The 19,253-nt window shown below is 37.6% G+C and overlaps 1 protein-coding gene across 1 annotated transcript in view; it reads left to right on the plus strand.

Moving 5' to 3' along the window:
* Positions 1–19,253, plus strand: part of LOC139142605 (E3 ubiquitin-protein ligase SHPRH-like) — a 54,044-nt gene that overhangs the window by 10,913 nt on the left and 23,878 nt on the right. Inside the window, exons 5-11 of the mRNA XM_070712599.1 lie at positions 1,631–1,796; positions 2,379–3,911; positions 4,270–4,377; positions 6,268–6,394; positions 8,836–8,960; positions 17,446–17,524; positions 17,997–18,160. Of these exons, the coding sequence (XP_070568700.1) occupies positions 1,631–1,796; positions 2,379–3,911; positions 4,270–4,377; positions 6,268–6,394; positions 8,836–8,960; positions 17,446–17,524; positions 17,997–18,160 (2,302 nt within the window). The remainder of the gene's footprint in view (positions 1–1,630; positions 1,797–2,378; positions 3,912–4,269; positions 4,378–6,267; positions 6,395–8,835; positions 8,961–17,445; positions 17,525–17,996; positions 18,161–19,253) is intronic.

Genomic DNA, 19,253 nt, shown 5'->3' on the forward strand with positions numbered 1-19,253 from the left:
TCATGTGACCTTGATGACCTTTGACCTTGATTATACATATATATGCATATTCAGTAACCACAAGTTCTATACCCTCCAATTTTGACAGGATATTAGACCTTAAGATGTCACATCTTGTACCTCATTTATAATTCGCATATGTATTTCTTGGCTGGCCAATACTGCTAGAGGTCTGATCTTTTTTCCCGATTTAGAACCATAACTTAGACATGCCTCATGTGTTTCAAATTGGGAACAACGACATAGACCTATGTGCCCATAGATCTCAACATATACACTCCAGTGATACTTCTTAATGACCACATTTTTCCTGCCCCATCAAGACTAATACTCCTTACAAGTGGGGACTATGTCATTGTAAATGACTTGTTGAGTTAATGGTTGTATCACAGTATTCGATATATCTAATTCTGTATTTTTTCCATTTTATATTCTGAAAAATACATTAAACATTTCACTGTCTCCAGTACATTACATTCACTTCATGCACTTTATCCCTTTCACACATGTTCAAATATCTGACCAGAGAACAAACACTAAATAGTCCAGGATGGGAGCTACAGTGTCATTGACGCTATTTTTCATGTACAGAGCCATAACTCGCACATGTTTCGACCGATTTTATTCAGAGTTGGTACAAGGACATTGACCAATGTCATAGATATGCACATCAATTTGTTTTATGATACGATCCAATATGGCCGCCAGGCAACCATTTTATTACGATTTTTTCATGTACAGAGCCATTACTCAGGCATGTTTCGACCAATTTTATTCAGAGTTGGTACAAGGACATTGACCAATGTCATAGATATGTACATCAATTTGTTTTGTGATACGATCCAATATGGCCGCCAGGCGGCCATTTTATTACGATTTTTTCATGTACAGAGCCATTACTCAGGCACGTTTCAACCGATTTATTGAAAGTTGGTACAAGCTTATTGACAAATGTCATAGCTGTGCACGGCAATTCGTTATGTGATACGATCCAAAATGGCCGCCAGGCGGCCATTTTATTACGATTTTTTCATGTACAGAGCCATAACTCAGGCATATCTCAACCGATTTTATTCAAAGTTGGTACAAGGACATTGACCTATGTCATACATATGCACGTCAATCTGTTTTGTGATACGATCCTGTGATACGATTTTTCATGTACAGAGCCATTTCTCAGTCATATCTGCATGTTCGACCAATATTATTCAAAGTTGGTACAAGGACATCGACCAATGTCATAGCTATGCACATCAATTTGTTTTGTGATGCGATCCAATATGGCCACTGTGCGACCATTTTGTTACGATTTTTTTCATGTCCTGAACCATAACTCAGACATGTATCAAGCGAATTCATTCAAAAGTATTTTTATCACAGACCTAATGAAGAGGACTCTATCCTCTCTGAGGACCTGTAATCAAAATACCCATTAACAAGTGGGGACTGTGTCATCAACGATGACTTGTTTTGGATTGTTTTTCATAAAAAGGTTTGGTAATTTAGTTTGAAAGTATGACCAAAATCAGCATAACATTTTTGAAAGAGCTGATTTGAATGTGAAGGGTATTCTCGACAGAGTGGTATGTTTGCCACAGTGCTCTTAAATTCCAATCATTTTTTCTTCCAGAATTGTGTTGGAAAAGCCAACAAGGCTGACTGAGCACCCAGGTGGCATTCTTGCAGATGAAATGGGACTTGGTAAAACTGTGGAAGTGTTGGCATGCATGTTGCTTCATCCAAGAACTGACCTTCCTCCTGTACATTACCATGCTAACATGGAGACCAATAAACAGGTAGTCCAGTATTATAAGCATTTCATGATTACTAGAGCTGAAGATAGACTCTCTCATAGCCCCTTGTTTGCTAGACAGCTTCTCTGTTATCTAGCCTAGTGCGCCCTCAATGGTCTGTCAGGGTAAGGGCCAGGGCCAGTCCCAAGCCAAACCAGGCTACAACAGCTCACTGAGATGGGCTACATACGTTCAAAATCAGGATAGAAGAGGGCAATGAATAGCCAGCAAGGGCTGTTAGAGAGTCTAAACCAAATAAGGACTGATCAGTGTTAGTCTGTACCCTAAGCTTGCCCACTGCTGTCCTTGTGCCGGGGATCTTTCTGAGAGGACGTAAGTGGGATGGGTCAAAATGGGAAATGCGAATTTGCACCGATATACAAATTATAATGAATTTTGAAATTTGAAACAATGAAAAACAGTCCCGCAATGTGCAATTTCAAATTGGACTGTCTTTCTACCATCTGTGCATGAACTAAACTCAAAACCATATGTGAGAAATCTAATTTTTTTGACACTTCTCTGTTCATGTCACAAAAATCAATCCCATATGATGAAAATGAGTCCTTCTATCCCAAATGATAGGCAGAAGATGGCTCATCTGCCGATGACTGCAAAGGTGATCAAGAAGCTAGAAGCTCAAAATCCAAGGATAATGAAAAGACAGAAGAGAAAGCTGACCACAGTAACACTGCATTACAAGATAAGGAGAACTCCATGAGTGAGACATCCACCATCGTAGATACAGATCCCTCAAGCAAAAGAAACTCAAAGATTGAAACACCATCAGCGGATCAGGAAGCTGGGTCTGGCTACTCTCCCTTCAAAAATGATAGCCAAGCAGATACCCATACTAATGCAGATAGCAGCAGAGAAATTGACAGGACAGATACAGGGGTCAGAGGTGATATTGATGATGTCATGGTCAACAACCAAAGTGTACGAGGAAAAGATTCAGTCAACAACAGTCAGATCTCTTGTTCTACTGAACATTCAAGTGTAATAGCTGTAGATGCACAACAGGTGAACCAAAAAAGCATTACTAATGAGAGACAGAGCAACGGTTCAGAAAATGGGAAATTCAGGGAGAATTTAGAAAACGTAGATTGTAAGGCTAATACTGATATAGTCAAAAGTCTGAAGCCAAAAGATGTCAGTGGTGAAAGTCAGAAAGATACAATAGTTGGCAACAAAGAGAAACAGGTGTTAAATGGTCAACAAGGAAAAGATAACCAGGGAATGACAAGCCAAGAGAATGACAACCAAGACAGCAATTGTTGTCCTAGGAGTACAGCCAGCAGTGATGGCAGCAGTGCTGGCACTGACAGTGAGGACCCGCATCACAATCACTGTGTTAGCAAAGAAAACATGCATACATCTTCTACTGTGGATGGAGAAAGACAGAAATCTAGTGCAGGTGATTTGATGAGTCAGGTGAAAAGTACTGGTTGCCATGACAACAGTAACTATGACACCAGTGATGGGACAAAACAAGATCAATGCATGGGGGTAGACAGTGGAAATATTGGTCATGGCGACTGTGACAATAAGAACGCTACTGACAGAACAGTCCACAAAAACCTGGCTGGAGATGAAGAGGACCAGGTATCTCAGTGTGCAATGGGAGAGAAAGAGCAATCTGGGTGCATGGAAGTTGAAAGCCAGAAACCTCACTGTATGGTAGATAATAATCAGAAGTCTGATGATGTCGAGGATGGCAGCCAGGAAAATGAAGTCTTAGTTGAAGGCAGCCGTGATGATAACAGTAGTATGGAAGTTGTCTGCCAGACACCTCAAAACATCAGTGAGGTCAAGCAGAGGGCAGCAGACACAGTGATGACCAATCCTGATACAGCTCCCTCCAGGACTGATGACAAACCAGAGAAGTTGCCTGAGCAGCCCGTCAAAAAGAAGACGTCCTATTGGTCGAGGCTGGCTTCCAAGGCCAAAGTTCAGTTCCAGTGTATCTGTGGTATTCAAGATGTTGACAAGGAGAAAGACACGAAGTTGAGAGTCAAGTGCAGCAAGTGTGGTCTCTGGCAGCATGCCCAGTGTGTCAACTATGACTTTGCTGATGAGAGTATCAAATATTTTTGTCCACATTGTCAAGTAGCAATGGTAAGTGCATTTTCTCATTGTGCTGGTCATGGTATTTTATTCATCTATTACATGTAAATGTTGTAACGCTTACAGTTTGATATCCAAATCCAACAAAACAGATTTTATTACATTTGTAAAATTTTGTTATTTTGCTTCTCCAAACTCCTGTTTGCAAGTAGTCAACGATGCAGAAATCATGCAGTTTAAAAGATTTTTATTATGGTTTGATATACAAATCAGTGCCACTACTTTGGCAAATTTTGGAAGAAATTCTCAAACCAATTACGCAAGGCTGACAATATTTAGAGCAGTCACTTCGGTCATTCTTTCCTGCAATTGAGTATAACACTTTATAATACCCACATTACATTTTCAGCCTCCCCTACCATCGTGTGCAACACTGATCATATCACCTACATCCATATGTCATCAGTGGGTTGATGAAATTAACAGACACATCAAAACTGCTACTCTCAAAGTACTAGTAAGTATATATGTCATGTGACTAAGGAAATATATCAAAACTGCCATTTTTGAGGTCCTGGTAAGTATATTTGTAGTGTGACATAGAAAATAGCTCGAATATACAGCTCTCAAAGTCCTAGTAGGTACCCTTGTATATTTGCAATATGACTTTAATACAAAGTATATCAAAGCTGCTACTCTCAATATTCCAGTATTAAGTAGTGTGACATATGAGTATTAAGTACAAACAATGCAGTGATTGTGTTCAACAGTTGATAATACCTTTGTGGGCCTTTTTAGAATTGTATTCCATTATTATCTCCTGATATGCACTCATTGCCTTCAGATTGGATGCTGTGATTTGATACAAATGAAAAAGAAAAAGTCTCTGACAGAGTTACGTCATTTGAAAAACAGCTTCCACTTGCCCTATGTAGAATGAGTTTTATTAGCTCATATTTGGTATTTATATAAATACCAAAAAGAGCTTATATGGTGAGTCGGTGGCATCTGTATGTCTGTATGTGGGTATGTATGTGCGGATGTATGTCCGTCACACGCAAAAGCTCCCATACCGCCTAAGCTACCATCTCAGTATTTGGTGTACAGGTAGATGCAGGGGTTGAGATGTGACGTTGTTCAAATGAACACGTCAGTGTCAAAAATGTGCAAATAAGGTAAGAAAAAGGGAAATTCTGCAAATGTTCAGGAGTGGTGGCATGCCAATGACTGAAACAGGATACTCCACTGACCTTGAGTCATTTCCTGTTATTGTTTATGAACTGTTACATATTAACAGACCTGCTCAAACTAAGGGACGGACCATTAGATCTTGGTACGGGGGGGGGGGGTGTCACAATGAAATAGTGAACATTTTTTTACAATTGTAAATTCTAAAAAAATATTTTCCCAAATGAGAAAAGCTGTGCTAATTTTTTTTTCTGAGTAAATTTCCAGATTTATAATTTTGTTTAGTTCGATGCTGTCTGAGGATACTATGTACATCCATATCACTAGCGCAAATAAGATTGCGTGCTGTAACTACAACATACATATGGCCTAGTGATTTATATTGCTGATAGATTTCGCGAAATGTTGCAGACCATCTTTTGACAAGCTGAGAGGCTGTTTGCAAAAAATGTGGTGAAATTTCAATAGTTGTTTTTTAGGACAATTTTTGCCCTTTTTGATCAAAACATCTATTTCTCTGTAGCAGCATGTCCAACTTTTGTCATTCTTGTTTTTCTGGTTTAAATATTTCTTGTTGTTTTTCTGGTTGTACTGTGCAGAAATCATTGTCATAACATCGATGTAGAATTTTCCTGCACTTAACAGATAGTGTTGATCTTTGGTACCCATACTGGTATGTACCAATTCTGATCAAATGTGAGCGACACCGTATAATTGCGGTGTTTCTATGTACCGGTAAATGAGTCCCACACTGATGCTATTAGTTTTGACTGGCCCAATCAAGAGTGAAACTTAACAAGTGAAAGATGGTTGCTCAAAATTTCTCTTTCAAAATCAAGAATAAAAATTGAGTGTCACCATGCAAATTTTTGTACTAGAGAAAAAATTTGATTTACCAATATTTGAAGTTCACAAATGCTGCCATATCTGTGTTAACACTATGGGGAAAAAGTAAAATTTTCGATTTTTCAATTTGCGAAAAACTAAGACTGAAATTTTTTTTTACGCAAACAGCTTTAAAATGAGCCCTCAAAAGTGGTAGATCAGAAAAGAATTGTAAAAGTAAGAGAGTCCAGAAGTCTGTACCCAGTGCCTATTTTACCTTAGCCAATTTAATCTTCATGTTTTGCAGGCGGACATTCTACTGTAGTTTGTTTCATCTTCAACCTTATCCCTGGCAACTATAAATAAACTATCAATGTTGTTGTCTGTTTGGCAGGTATATCAGGGTGTTAAGAAACACAGCTTTATGCAGCCCTACGTTCTTGCTGGTTACGACATTGTCATCACCACCTATGAAACGTTACGAAATGAAATCAACTATGTGGATCTTCCACACAGTAACAGTAAGTTGCGTCAAAATATATTGATATTCGGAAACCTTGATTGCATCGATGTTTACCCGCTATGACCACATGACATTTTATGTAGACCATGGGCTGGAGGCCTTAACAATGTGCAATATTGCCACACTGTGTGTGTAGTTCAAGTCATAGCTTTACAATATCAAGCAGAATATCATGCACTTCAATACATAGCATCATCAAGGATAGACTTAAAGATCTGCCACTTGAGGGCGCTTTCTACTGAGGAGCATAGAGAGAGCCATCGACCGAGGGATTTTTCAGTCTACATCAAGGGAGATTTATTAAAATCAGTTTATATTTTGATGGATGTGATCAGCATAATTAACAGTCATTTGCATAATTAACGAATTTATGAAATAGGCTATACATGTATCCCAGGAATTTTTTAGCCAAATTTGATATATATCAACCTGTTGTATGGTGACTTACTTTACTAAAAGTTTGATTGGTGTGGCTTACAGTTTAAAAGCTCATTTGCACATTCAACGAACAATTGTATATAACACCGTGGATAACAATTCAATGCAATGAATTTGATCTGACCTCTGAGGTATGTTAGTCATACTCGGGTTTAGTCATTAGAAAAGCTTGATTAGCATGACAAACTAATTATTATCTCATTTGCATATTTAATGAATTTCTGCAAGGAGGTCATATTTCAATACTGAATGCACCAATTTTGACTTGACCTCAGAAATCCATTGATGATACTGGACCTCTGCTATTCATTGATCATATTTTGGTCTACGTTTGATGCATGACATTTTTAGCTCATTTGCATATTTAACTTATTTACCCCAGAATATAATTTGGCTATATATCAAAGCTGAATATACTGAATTTTATCAGACCTTTGAAGGTCATTGTTCTGTTAACACTTTGATCTGCCTAAAATTTGGTGAGTGTAGTATTTATTTCATTTACTGTCGATAAATTGTTCGGCCAATGAGGCTGATCTTCCACAAGGTCGACGATAAAAATTTACAAAAGTTGAATGTATAATTGAAGTATCAAAACAAACAACAACATACCAGAAAACGTACAAGAGAGAAACAGCAAACACAGCAACAAAGCAACTGAACTCATTATCATCTCATTTGCACATTTTAATGAAATTTTATAATTAAGCCATATATCAAAACTGTACTGCATTCGATTGAACTGCTGAAGTACATTGGTTATACTTAAACTTATGTATACTCAACGTTTGATAAGGATTACGTATATATAAATATTATATAATAAATATTTGTAATAGGCATTATTATGATCAAAGCTGAATGCATACAATTTCATCAGACTTCTATGGTACATTTGTCATGCTTTAAGTTTACTTATGCGGAAACTTGACCATGACAAACTGATGAATTGCTTGTTTGTACATTTAATGAAATTCTGTAACTAGGCCACTTTAATGTCTTTGAAAGAGAATATACTGAATTTGCCTGGATTTGTAGGGTAGATTATAAAGTGCTGGAAATTAATTAATGTGGCATATCATAATTAGCTCATTTGCATATTTAATGACTTTCTTTCATTTTGCCATGAACAAAACTGAATGTACTGAATTTGATCAGATTTCAAAAGTATGCGTGTCATACTTATTTTTGCTTATGCGGAAAGTTTAATGAGCATGACATTCTAAAATTTAGTAATGCTGGAGGATTGATAAGAGTGATATGTAGTAATAGCCCTCTTGTACATTTAATGACATTCCTCAATTTCGGCAAATATCAATTAGCTGAATGCACTGAATTTGGACATGTACAGCAAACATTATGAGCATGAGAAGCATCAGGTTTGTGTATAGCATACACAAACATGTATGAACACCTGTATTGGTCATTTTTGCAATTATGCCAGATTTCTAACACATTCAAACCAGTGGCTGCTATGTTTCTGTCTTGTATCATTTCACAAACGTCTGATTAATCAACACAGATTAAGTCTAACATCCAGACTGAAACAAGATTTGAACAAGATGTGTACAGTGTGTTCAGTTAACTGAACAGAAAACCTTTTTTTGGTGTCATTTTCTCAAAGAAATTTAAGATTTAGCAATTGTTTCTTCCCTTAAGAATGCCAGCCCTAATAACATTGTCAGCATGTCCTCACCCAGTGTGTTAGCAGAAAATTTGACAGGATGTAGACAAATGAGCCTGAGTTAGTAAGGTATAATTTAGCAGTTTGACTTGTTGATATAAAACCTGGAGATGCGCTCAGTATCTCATGATCTTATGATCACAGTACCTGATAACAGTTGAAATTCTTTTGTTGCTCACTGTCAAGATTCTGTGCATGTTCACAGTCAGTCAGTCTTTTGTGTAATCCTGCCAGTTATCTTTCTGTTGAACTGTCCATTCTAAAGGGATTGGAAATGCTAGTCAACTGATAGTTATTTTGTTTTTTTACCTCTACAGGCGATGAGGGTCGGCGTTTCCGCCATGCTAAACGTTACATGGCAGTGCCCAGTCCAATCACAGCAGTGCAATGGTGGAGGGTGTGTCTGGATGAAGCCCAGATGGTGGAATGTGCTACCACTAAGGTAAAAAAAAAAATTATTAATGCACTTTTTAAGCATAGTTTGAACTCTAGCCAAAGAACAAAGTTTTATTCTGTTGTTTATTATGTCCAATCAGAAACATCCATGACAACGTAGAGATGAACCAGTGAAGCTAGATTCAGATTTAAATGTAGATTTGTCAAATTGTCAGCGAGACTGAGTACAGTCATACATTTTCAGCTGATGTTAAATACAGGTATGCTTACCGTGATATCTTTCAGAACAGCACCCTAGGAACTATTCAGTTTCTTCAGCTGGAATGGGGAGGCTTGATTATTTTGTGGGGATAGCTGATGACTTGCATTTTTAAGCTTGTATTGTAAACTACAGTACGGTATATGGTAGTGACAGTGTCATTGACGTGATTTGTATATTGTGTCATTGAACTGTCTGGAAAGCAAGAATATGACGTTATTACGTAAATACAGCAAAGGATGCATGAGAACATTGGTACAGCGCATTGCTGGATAGCGTAGCACAAATGACTGAGTGCATCCTTTGTGGTATTTTCATGATAACCTTATTATTATACCTCGTACATTCCTGACTGGGATGTCAATTGGGCAGAGTATTGACCATTTTTGTGCAATGTCAAGAATTTTTCTTCTGAGTTATGGTGCAAGTGTGCAATGCTAAAATGTGCTGCTGGATAGCTTGTGTACCACCTTACAGAGGTGTGAGACATATTCTGGCACTTAAGCACCACATTTCTTTTTGCTTTCATACATAGTAGTTGCAGCAATGCTCGATGCTTTCCGTTGTGTTCAAATTTTCCAAAGACTTTCTTTAGTTTTTGCACGGTACCTCTGAGTTTTGCTGCCATCAGAATTTGTGTTTGATTAATGTTCACTTCCTGTACTATGGTGCGCAAAGGATAACACCAGCGTACATATTACCCGTTTGATTGTCCAACGATCACATCGGAATGATCGACACCTGTAGCACTGACAGAGAGGTTGATCGTATATGCAGCGTTTGATGCATGCTGTTGTATTTCAACTGCTGGTGTTCCAATTTCTGTGTGTCCAAAACGATGATTACCTCTAGAAGACTCATTAAACCAATGAATTTGAATTATATTGTAGTTAGAAAGTTTCTTGGAGTCTAATAGAATAGCATAATCTTATTGAAACATTGTAAATTTGCAGCAATTAAACTTAAAAGATGCAATGTTTGTTGATTTCCCACATGCTTGAATGTGCAGACAAATATCTGTTCAAAGCTGAAAATGACAAAAATGTAAAAGAAAATATTTCCACTGCTTAGAACAACAGATGGAGTTTTTTTCTCGTTGCATGAATAATTTCAACTACATATGGTAACAGGTTTCCTTCAGTCGCGTGATTAAAAATATTGAAATCTGAAACTGATCCTTATACTGAAGGTAACATTAATATTACCTCAGCGGAGTTACAGATATCATTGAGCCATCATGTCGTGTGAGCAAGGAGCTGAAAGTTTGATCATTTCACAAACGATAGGAGAGGATTTCTTCTCCTGTCCTATCTGCTTTCATTTTTTTGAAGAACCGAAGATCCTGCCCTGTGCCCACACATTTTGTAAGAAATGCCTGACAGCACTGGTGGAGATACGAGCAGAGCATGTATGTCCACTGTGTAATGAATCATTTGATGTCCCTGATGGAGATGTGAATCATCTGAGAAGCAACTTCCACCTAACGGCCTTGATGGAAATATTGTTGCACCGGGAAGCAAATGTTCCTGATTCCAGGATAAGCGTGGAAAAATGTGAGCATTGTCGACAGGGGGATAGCACCAACATATGCTTAGATTGCCAGCAAAAATGCTGTGTCAGCTGTGCCGAGATACACAAAAATGCAACGGCTACCAAAGAACACCGCGTGTTTACATTAGAAGAATACAGGAGAGCAAAGTTCAACGACCCATCAGCAGTCAAACTTGTCACATTCTGCAAAGAGCACAAAAGAGAACAAGTCAAATTCTACTGCGACACCTGCAGAGAGCCAATATGCTCTGACTGCACTGTAATAAAACATCCTCGTGGAGAACATAAAATTCGAAACCTGGAGGAGGTGTTGGAGGAGTTCAGAGCCAACATGACCAAAGCAATAGGAGACCTACGAGGGAAAGCAAAGAAGATTGAGGAGAAGGTAAAAGATGACAGAGAGGCCTGTGTGAAGATAGATGAACAGAGCAAGACAGAAGCAGAGAAAATTGAGGTCAAATTTGAAGACATACAAAAAAAGATACTACAAGAAAGAGACAGATTAATTAAGTGTCTGACAAAAGAAAATGGCGCTAGAGTTAAGAAGCTTGAAAGTCACATCAGTGAGCTAGAGTTAATTGATGGGAAAGTGATGGGTATTTGCGGCTACTTGTCAACAGCACTGCAGTTTGATGATGTCATTGGCCTTTTGACAAAACAAGATGAAATTGCTAACCTTATCCAGGAACAACTTTCCATGGATGTTTCCAAAAATATTGAAACCAATCCCAGTGAGTTTAAGCCCAATGATGACACTGGCGTACATGTATCCAGAGCCTTTGGGACAATCACTGGGGTTGAGGCAGACTTTGAAAATCAGCGCTTTGAGTGTCAGCCCAATAAAGAAATTGGCATCGCCAAAGACTTAGGCACAAACAGTTCCAGTTCCTCTAAAGATGAAAAAGTAGAAGGAACATCCTTTGATTTGAAAAAGATCCTAATCATCGGGTCATGACCATTCTGGCATTGTTATTGTTTGTTTTTTTCGTGGTTGCCAACTTGATGCACACTACCAAAATCTCCGATACCATCATAGAAGTCACCACAGGATCCTCACTGGACATTGTAATTACAACTGAATATGATCAGAAGCTCAGAGGAGAATCTGACCAAAGGAGGAAGGCTTGTCTAAAATATCCAAATGGACAACTTGTTTGTAATCCAGTATCTTCTCAACTTGATGGTACCTGCACAATCAGCATACCTGGGCATATGGTAGGAGAGTATGTCATTTCCATGTCTGACAGAAAGGAGGCTGAAATAGATTCATCCTCTGAAACTCAAGTTGCTAAAGCTAGTGGAGATGAAAGCCACCACAACAAGATGTCAAAAATGAGAGATTCTATGGCAAGCCTGGATCAGAAAGATATGGATGAAGGAGAATTGTCAGGAGGACACAAGGATTCTACCCTGTCTGATCAAGCAGACAGTGAGCATATCGAGAGAAGTTCAGGCCAACTGCACCAAAAAGACCAATCAAACGGAGGAATTGTTATTACATGCAGTACCCATGAAAGTAATGAAATTGAGAGTGGCAGTCTCAGTGATGAAGTCCACGTGAGTGAAACGATTACACACAGAAGTCAGAATAAAGCAATTCAAATCATGCAAGGAGAGACAACTGAGAGGGACATCACAGTGATCGATTCTGAAAGTGAAAGCAAAGAAGATCAGTGTAGCGGCAAGTTCTATGACGTCATTTTTCAAACTCGGAAAAGTGGGGTGCAACCAACTGCAAAAGCCTACACAAATGCATTAATTGTGGTAGTAATAATAGTTGTTTTGGCCTTCCTTTGGCTTTTGGCCTACCTTCTCATATATATGATACAGCGAAGAAAGAAAGCCAGGCGTGCATAAAAAAAGTTGTTGATGAAAGTGATGATGAATGGAAGCGGATGATCAAGTAAACAAATCAATAGGAAAGGCACCATATGATTTCACTTTTTTGGCCGTTACTGAGTAATTGCATTTAGAAGTGGCCAGGGTGATTTTTAGCTGGCAGAGTGGTCGAGTCATATAACTTTTACAGGTTAACATTAGAGAAACAAGACAAAAATACCTATTGAACTGTTTATGAAACAATGCATTTCCATCAGATGAACTGGTTGATACTCCATGGTAAAATGAAATGTGGTTAACGTCTGGGAAAGTCTTTTTAGATCTTTGCTTGAATTTATTTAAAGGGAAAGTTCACCAAGGCTGATTTTTACAAATGCAGTAGCTTTTGGTCACTTATTCCGTGAAGGCCATTTTTTGCCATTTTATAAATCGCGTGATTTTTTACAAAAACGGATACATGATATGGCAGGGACCATCTACCGATGGGTATGGCATTGTCATTCAAGTTCACGCCCGGCTGCTTGTATTTGCAAAACATAAACAATAGTTATGCAAATACGCGCAGCCTGATTAATGATTTTCTGTAATTTCTGTATATCTCTGAATTAGAAGTAGATTTTTCTCATAGATGAATCATGCTGAGATTTTGATGAGTATTCTGATTTTTGATCCCTTTCATATATTTCTTGAATTTCAGTAATTAGGCCAATATTAAAAAGTGAATATTACACTGAGTTTGATTAGAATGCATATACTTTACTTTCCCCAACAGTTTTATAAGCATGATATCTGATTATTAGCATTTTTTTATACATTCAGTGAATGTTTATAGTTAAGGCCATATATTAAACCTAATGCATTTAATTTACTTGGACCCCAGGGGTATATTGATCATAAGTATTTAGTTTCAGTTCCTGTGTAAGTTTACTTAGCATGGCTTATTACTAATTTAACAAAATTGAATGCCCTGCTGTGCAAGTGATTGTGTGTAGAAGTTTTTCACTTGTGGGCCAATTATGTTCCGCTTTGATTTCCCTATTCTTTTGTTTGATATTCAAGAATTTCTGTGTAGTATGTGTTATTACATGCCTCAATGTGAGTGCATATCAGTGCTTTGGTTTTTAGATTTTTTGTTTTACATTCAAGAATTTCTCTGTGTTGTAGTGGTATAAGGTATGTTGTAGGTTTCAAGTCCTGTAATAGTTAGACATTAGTTAAGCAATATCACCTGTACCTTTTTCGTATTAGCATGAGTGTCATTAGTGCTATGTCAGACATGAGACTAAGGGTTGTATCTGAAGAAGCACAAATGACATGAATAGTGATGTGACACAAGGAACCTTTTATAGTTAATGACATGTAAGCAATAAAGCACACCCAGCGATGGTGTACCACAAGATTTTGACCAGTTCACGACATGTATGCACAAGCAATAGCGAATATGAAGTAAACTGGTCAAAAACAAGTGGTATACTGTTGCTGAGTGTACTTTATTGCTATTATATCATAACAGTATATTGAAATTCTGGCATGGAACGTCAAAAAAGGATTTTTGCTCATTACCGAGAGCTTGTGTTCCAACCATGCTATATCAGGAATATACCATGGTTCTATTCACGTCTCGACCAATCAGATCACTACTGTTGCGCCATCAATATACTGGTAGATGTAATAACAATATATCATACATCCATGCCCAGAATTTTACAGAGAGATTTACTAGTCTGCCATGTGCATAAATATGGAAATATAAACAGGCTTCATTTATCAATGATTCAATGTTTCAACAGCAGTCAACACCGAACTGAAAATTCTTCCATGTTTTAATGAAGACCATAAAAAAAGATAATGGGACTCAAAAAAAGTTACACAGGAAGAGCTTGTATGGTAATATGTTATTAGAATCGTTATCAAACCAGAACTCTCAATTGCTGCAAAGGTCTTCTGATTTTGATAGAGCTTGATTTTCATACAGGCATGGAGAGGGGAGAGGCATCCTTTTGTTTATCTATGAGAGTTTGCGATGCCAACAGGTATCGCAAGTGTGATGTCACTCCCATGCCACACGTTTACTACCTGTCCAGATCTTGCTGTGTAAACAGTAGAGTGTTTGCTAGGGCTGGTCTGAAAAAAGAGACCAGAACTTTTAATTGATGGAACAACCATGGGATAATATCACAAGGTTCAACTTTTATTTGGCTACCTGAGATATTCCTGTTCTTCAAAGCGCTTTCAATCATTTTTGTCATCAACATTTCATTGTGGGCAGAGAGTGGTAGCCATTTTGTTTGTTTGTTTGGTTTGTTGGCTTTCACATTGCAAATGCAGTTTAGGAACACTCCTAAACTGATGACGTTCATCATGCTTATCTCAACTTTCACCGTAAAATTCTCCATTCTGGGTTGATACTTTGACGCAAAACATCATCGGGAATTCAGGGTTGTTGGAATGGGTATATGATAAGTGACTTAGTCCCTTTTATTGTGCTTTGAGTTAGTGTCATTGCTTTTGTGAAGTTTTGGGTACATACCGGTATGCAAGTGGTAGGATCCCCCCTTCATTTCTGTCGTCCCCTTATAGAATCATATTGATATTCAAAGGGGGACGCCAGTAACATAGCTGGAAATGCTGGAAAAATTCACCAGGGCACCAGTAGCAACGAAACCACTGAGTATGCAGCCCAGAACTTCCACATTCCTGTATGATCAGTGACTTATTTTCCTTCCACTTTGCAGATTTATCATAACCTGGATATTAAGTGAAATTGTAATGACAATATATCAATTCAATACTGTATTGTGTTTTAACCATAGAGATATCATGATAGGTTCAGTTAACTGAAGTAACAATATCACGTTTTCTCTTATTAGGTCTGTAGACAAATATTCTGGTGAAGGGTGCACACTAAATATTTTGTATAGGGTGTTATCGTAGCCATAGAGAACTCCAATCTGTGTATGAATTATAAATATCTGTGATAGATGTGTGCTGTCATATATTATGACATAGTACATAAATTATCATATGGTGTGTAAAATCAAGAATCAGCTTCAACCCTGAAATATTTGTGATATCAACTCCAGGTTGTGATTGTTGTAACCGGCATCAGCTGTATGCTTCAGATGATCTTTCCATTCTATTGTATATGTAACAGCCTTTTTGATATTTGTGGCTCATTTCAAAATGCATCTTAAAGTTTGGTTCATTGTTCTTGCATTTGTATTTGAAGTATTCTTGGATTGAGCATCCATAACATCCTCTGATAGCTTAGAATGTTCTTAAGTGATAGTTCACCGTTCAAGGCCAAAGTAATTAAATTCTTTGTTTTACATCCACTCAAAATTTTGGAAAGTAAGGGGTCAGGGGTTCAAAAAACATAGACAGAAAATTTTACAGGCTCAAGTATTATATCTACTCAATTGTTTCAATGTAGTAGGAGTGCTCATGCTAGAATCAAAGCAGAATTTACTAAAATTTATATGTACTCCAGAATTTACACTGTAGTGTGATATTCTGCAAGCATGAAATGTGTTTTCCACATTTTACAAAATTTGTAAACAAAGGTCGCAGACAAAAAGGCTACACTATTAAATCCCATTCAAATACACTGGATGGTTTTTAATTATGAAAACCTCCAATAGTCTATGCGCACAACACAAAATTTTTAATTTCTTTGGCCTAATGAGCTGTTATATCACTCTGTATGTTTTATTTGGTATACTGTAGTTATTAAGAAGACCATTGAGACTTAAGTGATTTTTCCAAAGGAATTGACATGTAATCTATTTTGTCCAAGTTGAAATCTTTATTTACATTTTGTAAAATCAGCCACAAACACATATTTTCTGAATGTAAAGCTTGTTCAATCATTTTCTTGTTCTTTCATCAGCTAGGTTTGTTTATATATTGTTTGATAGATTGTTTGAAACAATATTCAGTGTGTATTTCTTTCCTTTGATATATACAATTGCTTGCAGTGTCTAGGTTTTTAATGTTACAAAATTATCGGGAAAATTTACAGGTTCAGAAAAAAATATTTCCTAAAATATTTTCTCATGATCACCAGTGTTATTTTGTGAAAAAAGAAAGAAAAAGGAGTTGTGTTTGGTGCTCTGACACTTAAGGTAGTGTGTGCCTCGAAAGTGAGAGAGTTTTGCTGAAACTTTCCTCTGCAAAACTTACAGCCATTCTCTTACCAAATCAAGAATAAAAATCAGGGGTCACTGTGCGTGGTTTTGGTACGAGAGAAACAAATGACCTAAACTTTACCAGTTTTTGAAATTCAAAATGGCGGCTATCCCTGTGTTAACTCAAGTGGAAAAGTGAAATTTTATATTTTCGAGAAACTAAGATAGTGAAAATGTGTCTTACTCCAAGAATTTCAAAATGTGCCCCCACAAGTGGTAAATCACAAACGAATCTTGAAAATGTTAAAGTTTGAATATCTGTCCCTGAGGCGCATTCTACCTTAAGGCTTTCACAACCATAGTTTGGCCAGGGCTCATCATTATCAATGGTGAGTCTGCTTGAAAAAGTCTTTCATGCCAAAATAACATGAGAAAAATTCTCTGTATATTGATTTTAAGTAATAAATATGGTGTTGGGAATGATGTCTTCTGTGCCAGTTATGTGACCCCCTTGTACCCCCTCCCATGATTTGCTTCAATCAGCTCCCATGCTTAACCTCTTAGTGGCATTCATAGACTGAAAGGTCCGTTGTTTGAGTGCACTAGAGCGCCCTCAAGTGATGTATCTTTCAGTCTGTGGCACTCAGATACACAAAGAGAACAGAAATGTTCCAGATATTTTAATAGCCATGCAAGGAGGCCAAAATAATGTCAAATCAACAAAACACTGACAGACTTTTGCCTCTTTACACCAGGCTGCTGAAATGGCTTTGAGATTGAGTGCTGTGAACAGATGGTGTGTGACTGGTACTCCCATACAGAAAGGCATGGAAGGTAAGATAGTATAATAGGGTACATCTTTCAACAACTCTGCCCAACACTATTTCAAAGTTTGAACTCTGCACAAGAATGTGCAATTGGCAAGCTTTAACCCTTTCACCACCATGGTTTAGTCCAAAACCCATTGTTATTAATTGTGATTGTGGACCTGTGTACAGGGGATTGGGGTGAACAGGTTAAAAAGTAGAACTAGAAGGGAGCACATGTAGTCTCTTGGTAAATAAGATCATTGTAGCTTTCTTTCAACCTTATCAAAGTTGGTCATAATTTGCCCAATTGAGCCATGTGTTTCAGAGTGGCCCATCCATGTTGCCCCCAATTTCCTTTGCATGGCTCATACATTTTGTCTCTGACACCCAACCACCATTCTGAAATGAGGTAAATTGAAAAAAGTCATGCTAAGGAGTTGTATCAACAAACTGTTTCCCATGGCATTCGTTTTCAATGGAAGCAATTTTATTTTCAGATTTGTATGGTCTATTTTTATTCCTTGGTTTGGATCCATACTGGGTGAAGTACTGGTGGAATAAGCTGCTATATCAACCTTATCTGAATGGGAATCCAAAGCCGGTCAATGAGGCTGTGGCTAAAGTGTTATGGAGGACAGCCAAGAAAGATGTCCTGGACCAGGTAAAGAGTGCATATGGTGGTGAAACTTTCTCTTATATGACTATTGCTATGAGATTGGTAAGACGTCAGTAGCCCATCTGATGATTGCTTGAATGGAAAGTCTGACCACTGTTTCTTACTGTGGTTTTACGATTTATCCAGACACCAAACTTGTTAATTACCCAGCAAGATCGCTGATGATATTGAGACTTTGATCGGTAATTACCAAAGCACTTGGGTAATTCACCTCAAGCTTGATACTTGATCTGGTTGCAGTATTAAACTCCATGGGTGGCAAAGTGTAAACACAGACATTGACAACTGCAGTGCTTGCAGAGATAACATAAACCAATTTTAGACATGACTTTGCATTCAAAGTGTTCAATGGTGTACCCATACAAAAAATGCTGAACAAAGTGATGAAAATTGTTCAGGACAAATAAAGCTTGCAGCAGAAAACCTGCTGACTATTTCTGTAACCTCAATGAGCATTGTCTGATTGAACAGTCCAACTCTTATACTTTTACCATAAACGCTGAAACATGCTGATTTAAGCACAAATAGTGAAAATCAACTTTCAATCACTTTCCTAAATCGACTTACACCAGAGAAAGTGAAAGAAGAAAAAATACAAAAAAGATTTACAATCTCTCGATCTCCATGAACTGGCACTCCTCAGATTTATACTGATAGACAACCATTGCTAAAAGGCAGGAATACTCAGCAACGATTCTGAGCTTAACTGACACAGTATTTTATATCACTCTATCAAATCAAATTGATTACACTATGCCAAGATCAATGACATTTAGGTGAAATTGCCGCATGAATCAAGGTAGGATACACAGATGTAAAGCACACATGTACCGTGTGGAATGCGAAACCCTGTCACAAATTAGTTTATGGCACTGGTATGGTACTTATTACTTAGTAACTTTGTATACACATTGTGTACCCCATGGAGCACTCATGCAGGCAGATCAAGTAACAAGTTTGAGGTGAATTACCAAAGTGCTTTGGTTATTACTGATCAAAGTCTCAATATCATCAGCGAAGTTGCTGGGTAATTGGCAGGTTTGGTGTCCGGATAAATTCTAAACCACAGAACGTCAGA

This window comes from Ptychodera flava, chromosome 10 (genome assembly GCF_041260155.1).
Source record: "Ptychodera flava strain L36383 chromosome 10, AS_Pfla_20210202, whole genome shotgun sequence".
Taxonomy (NCBI): Eukaryota; Metazoa; Hemichordata; class Enteropneusta; family Ptychoderidae; genus Ptychodera; species Ptychodera flava.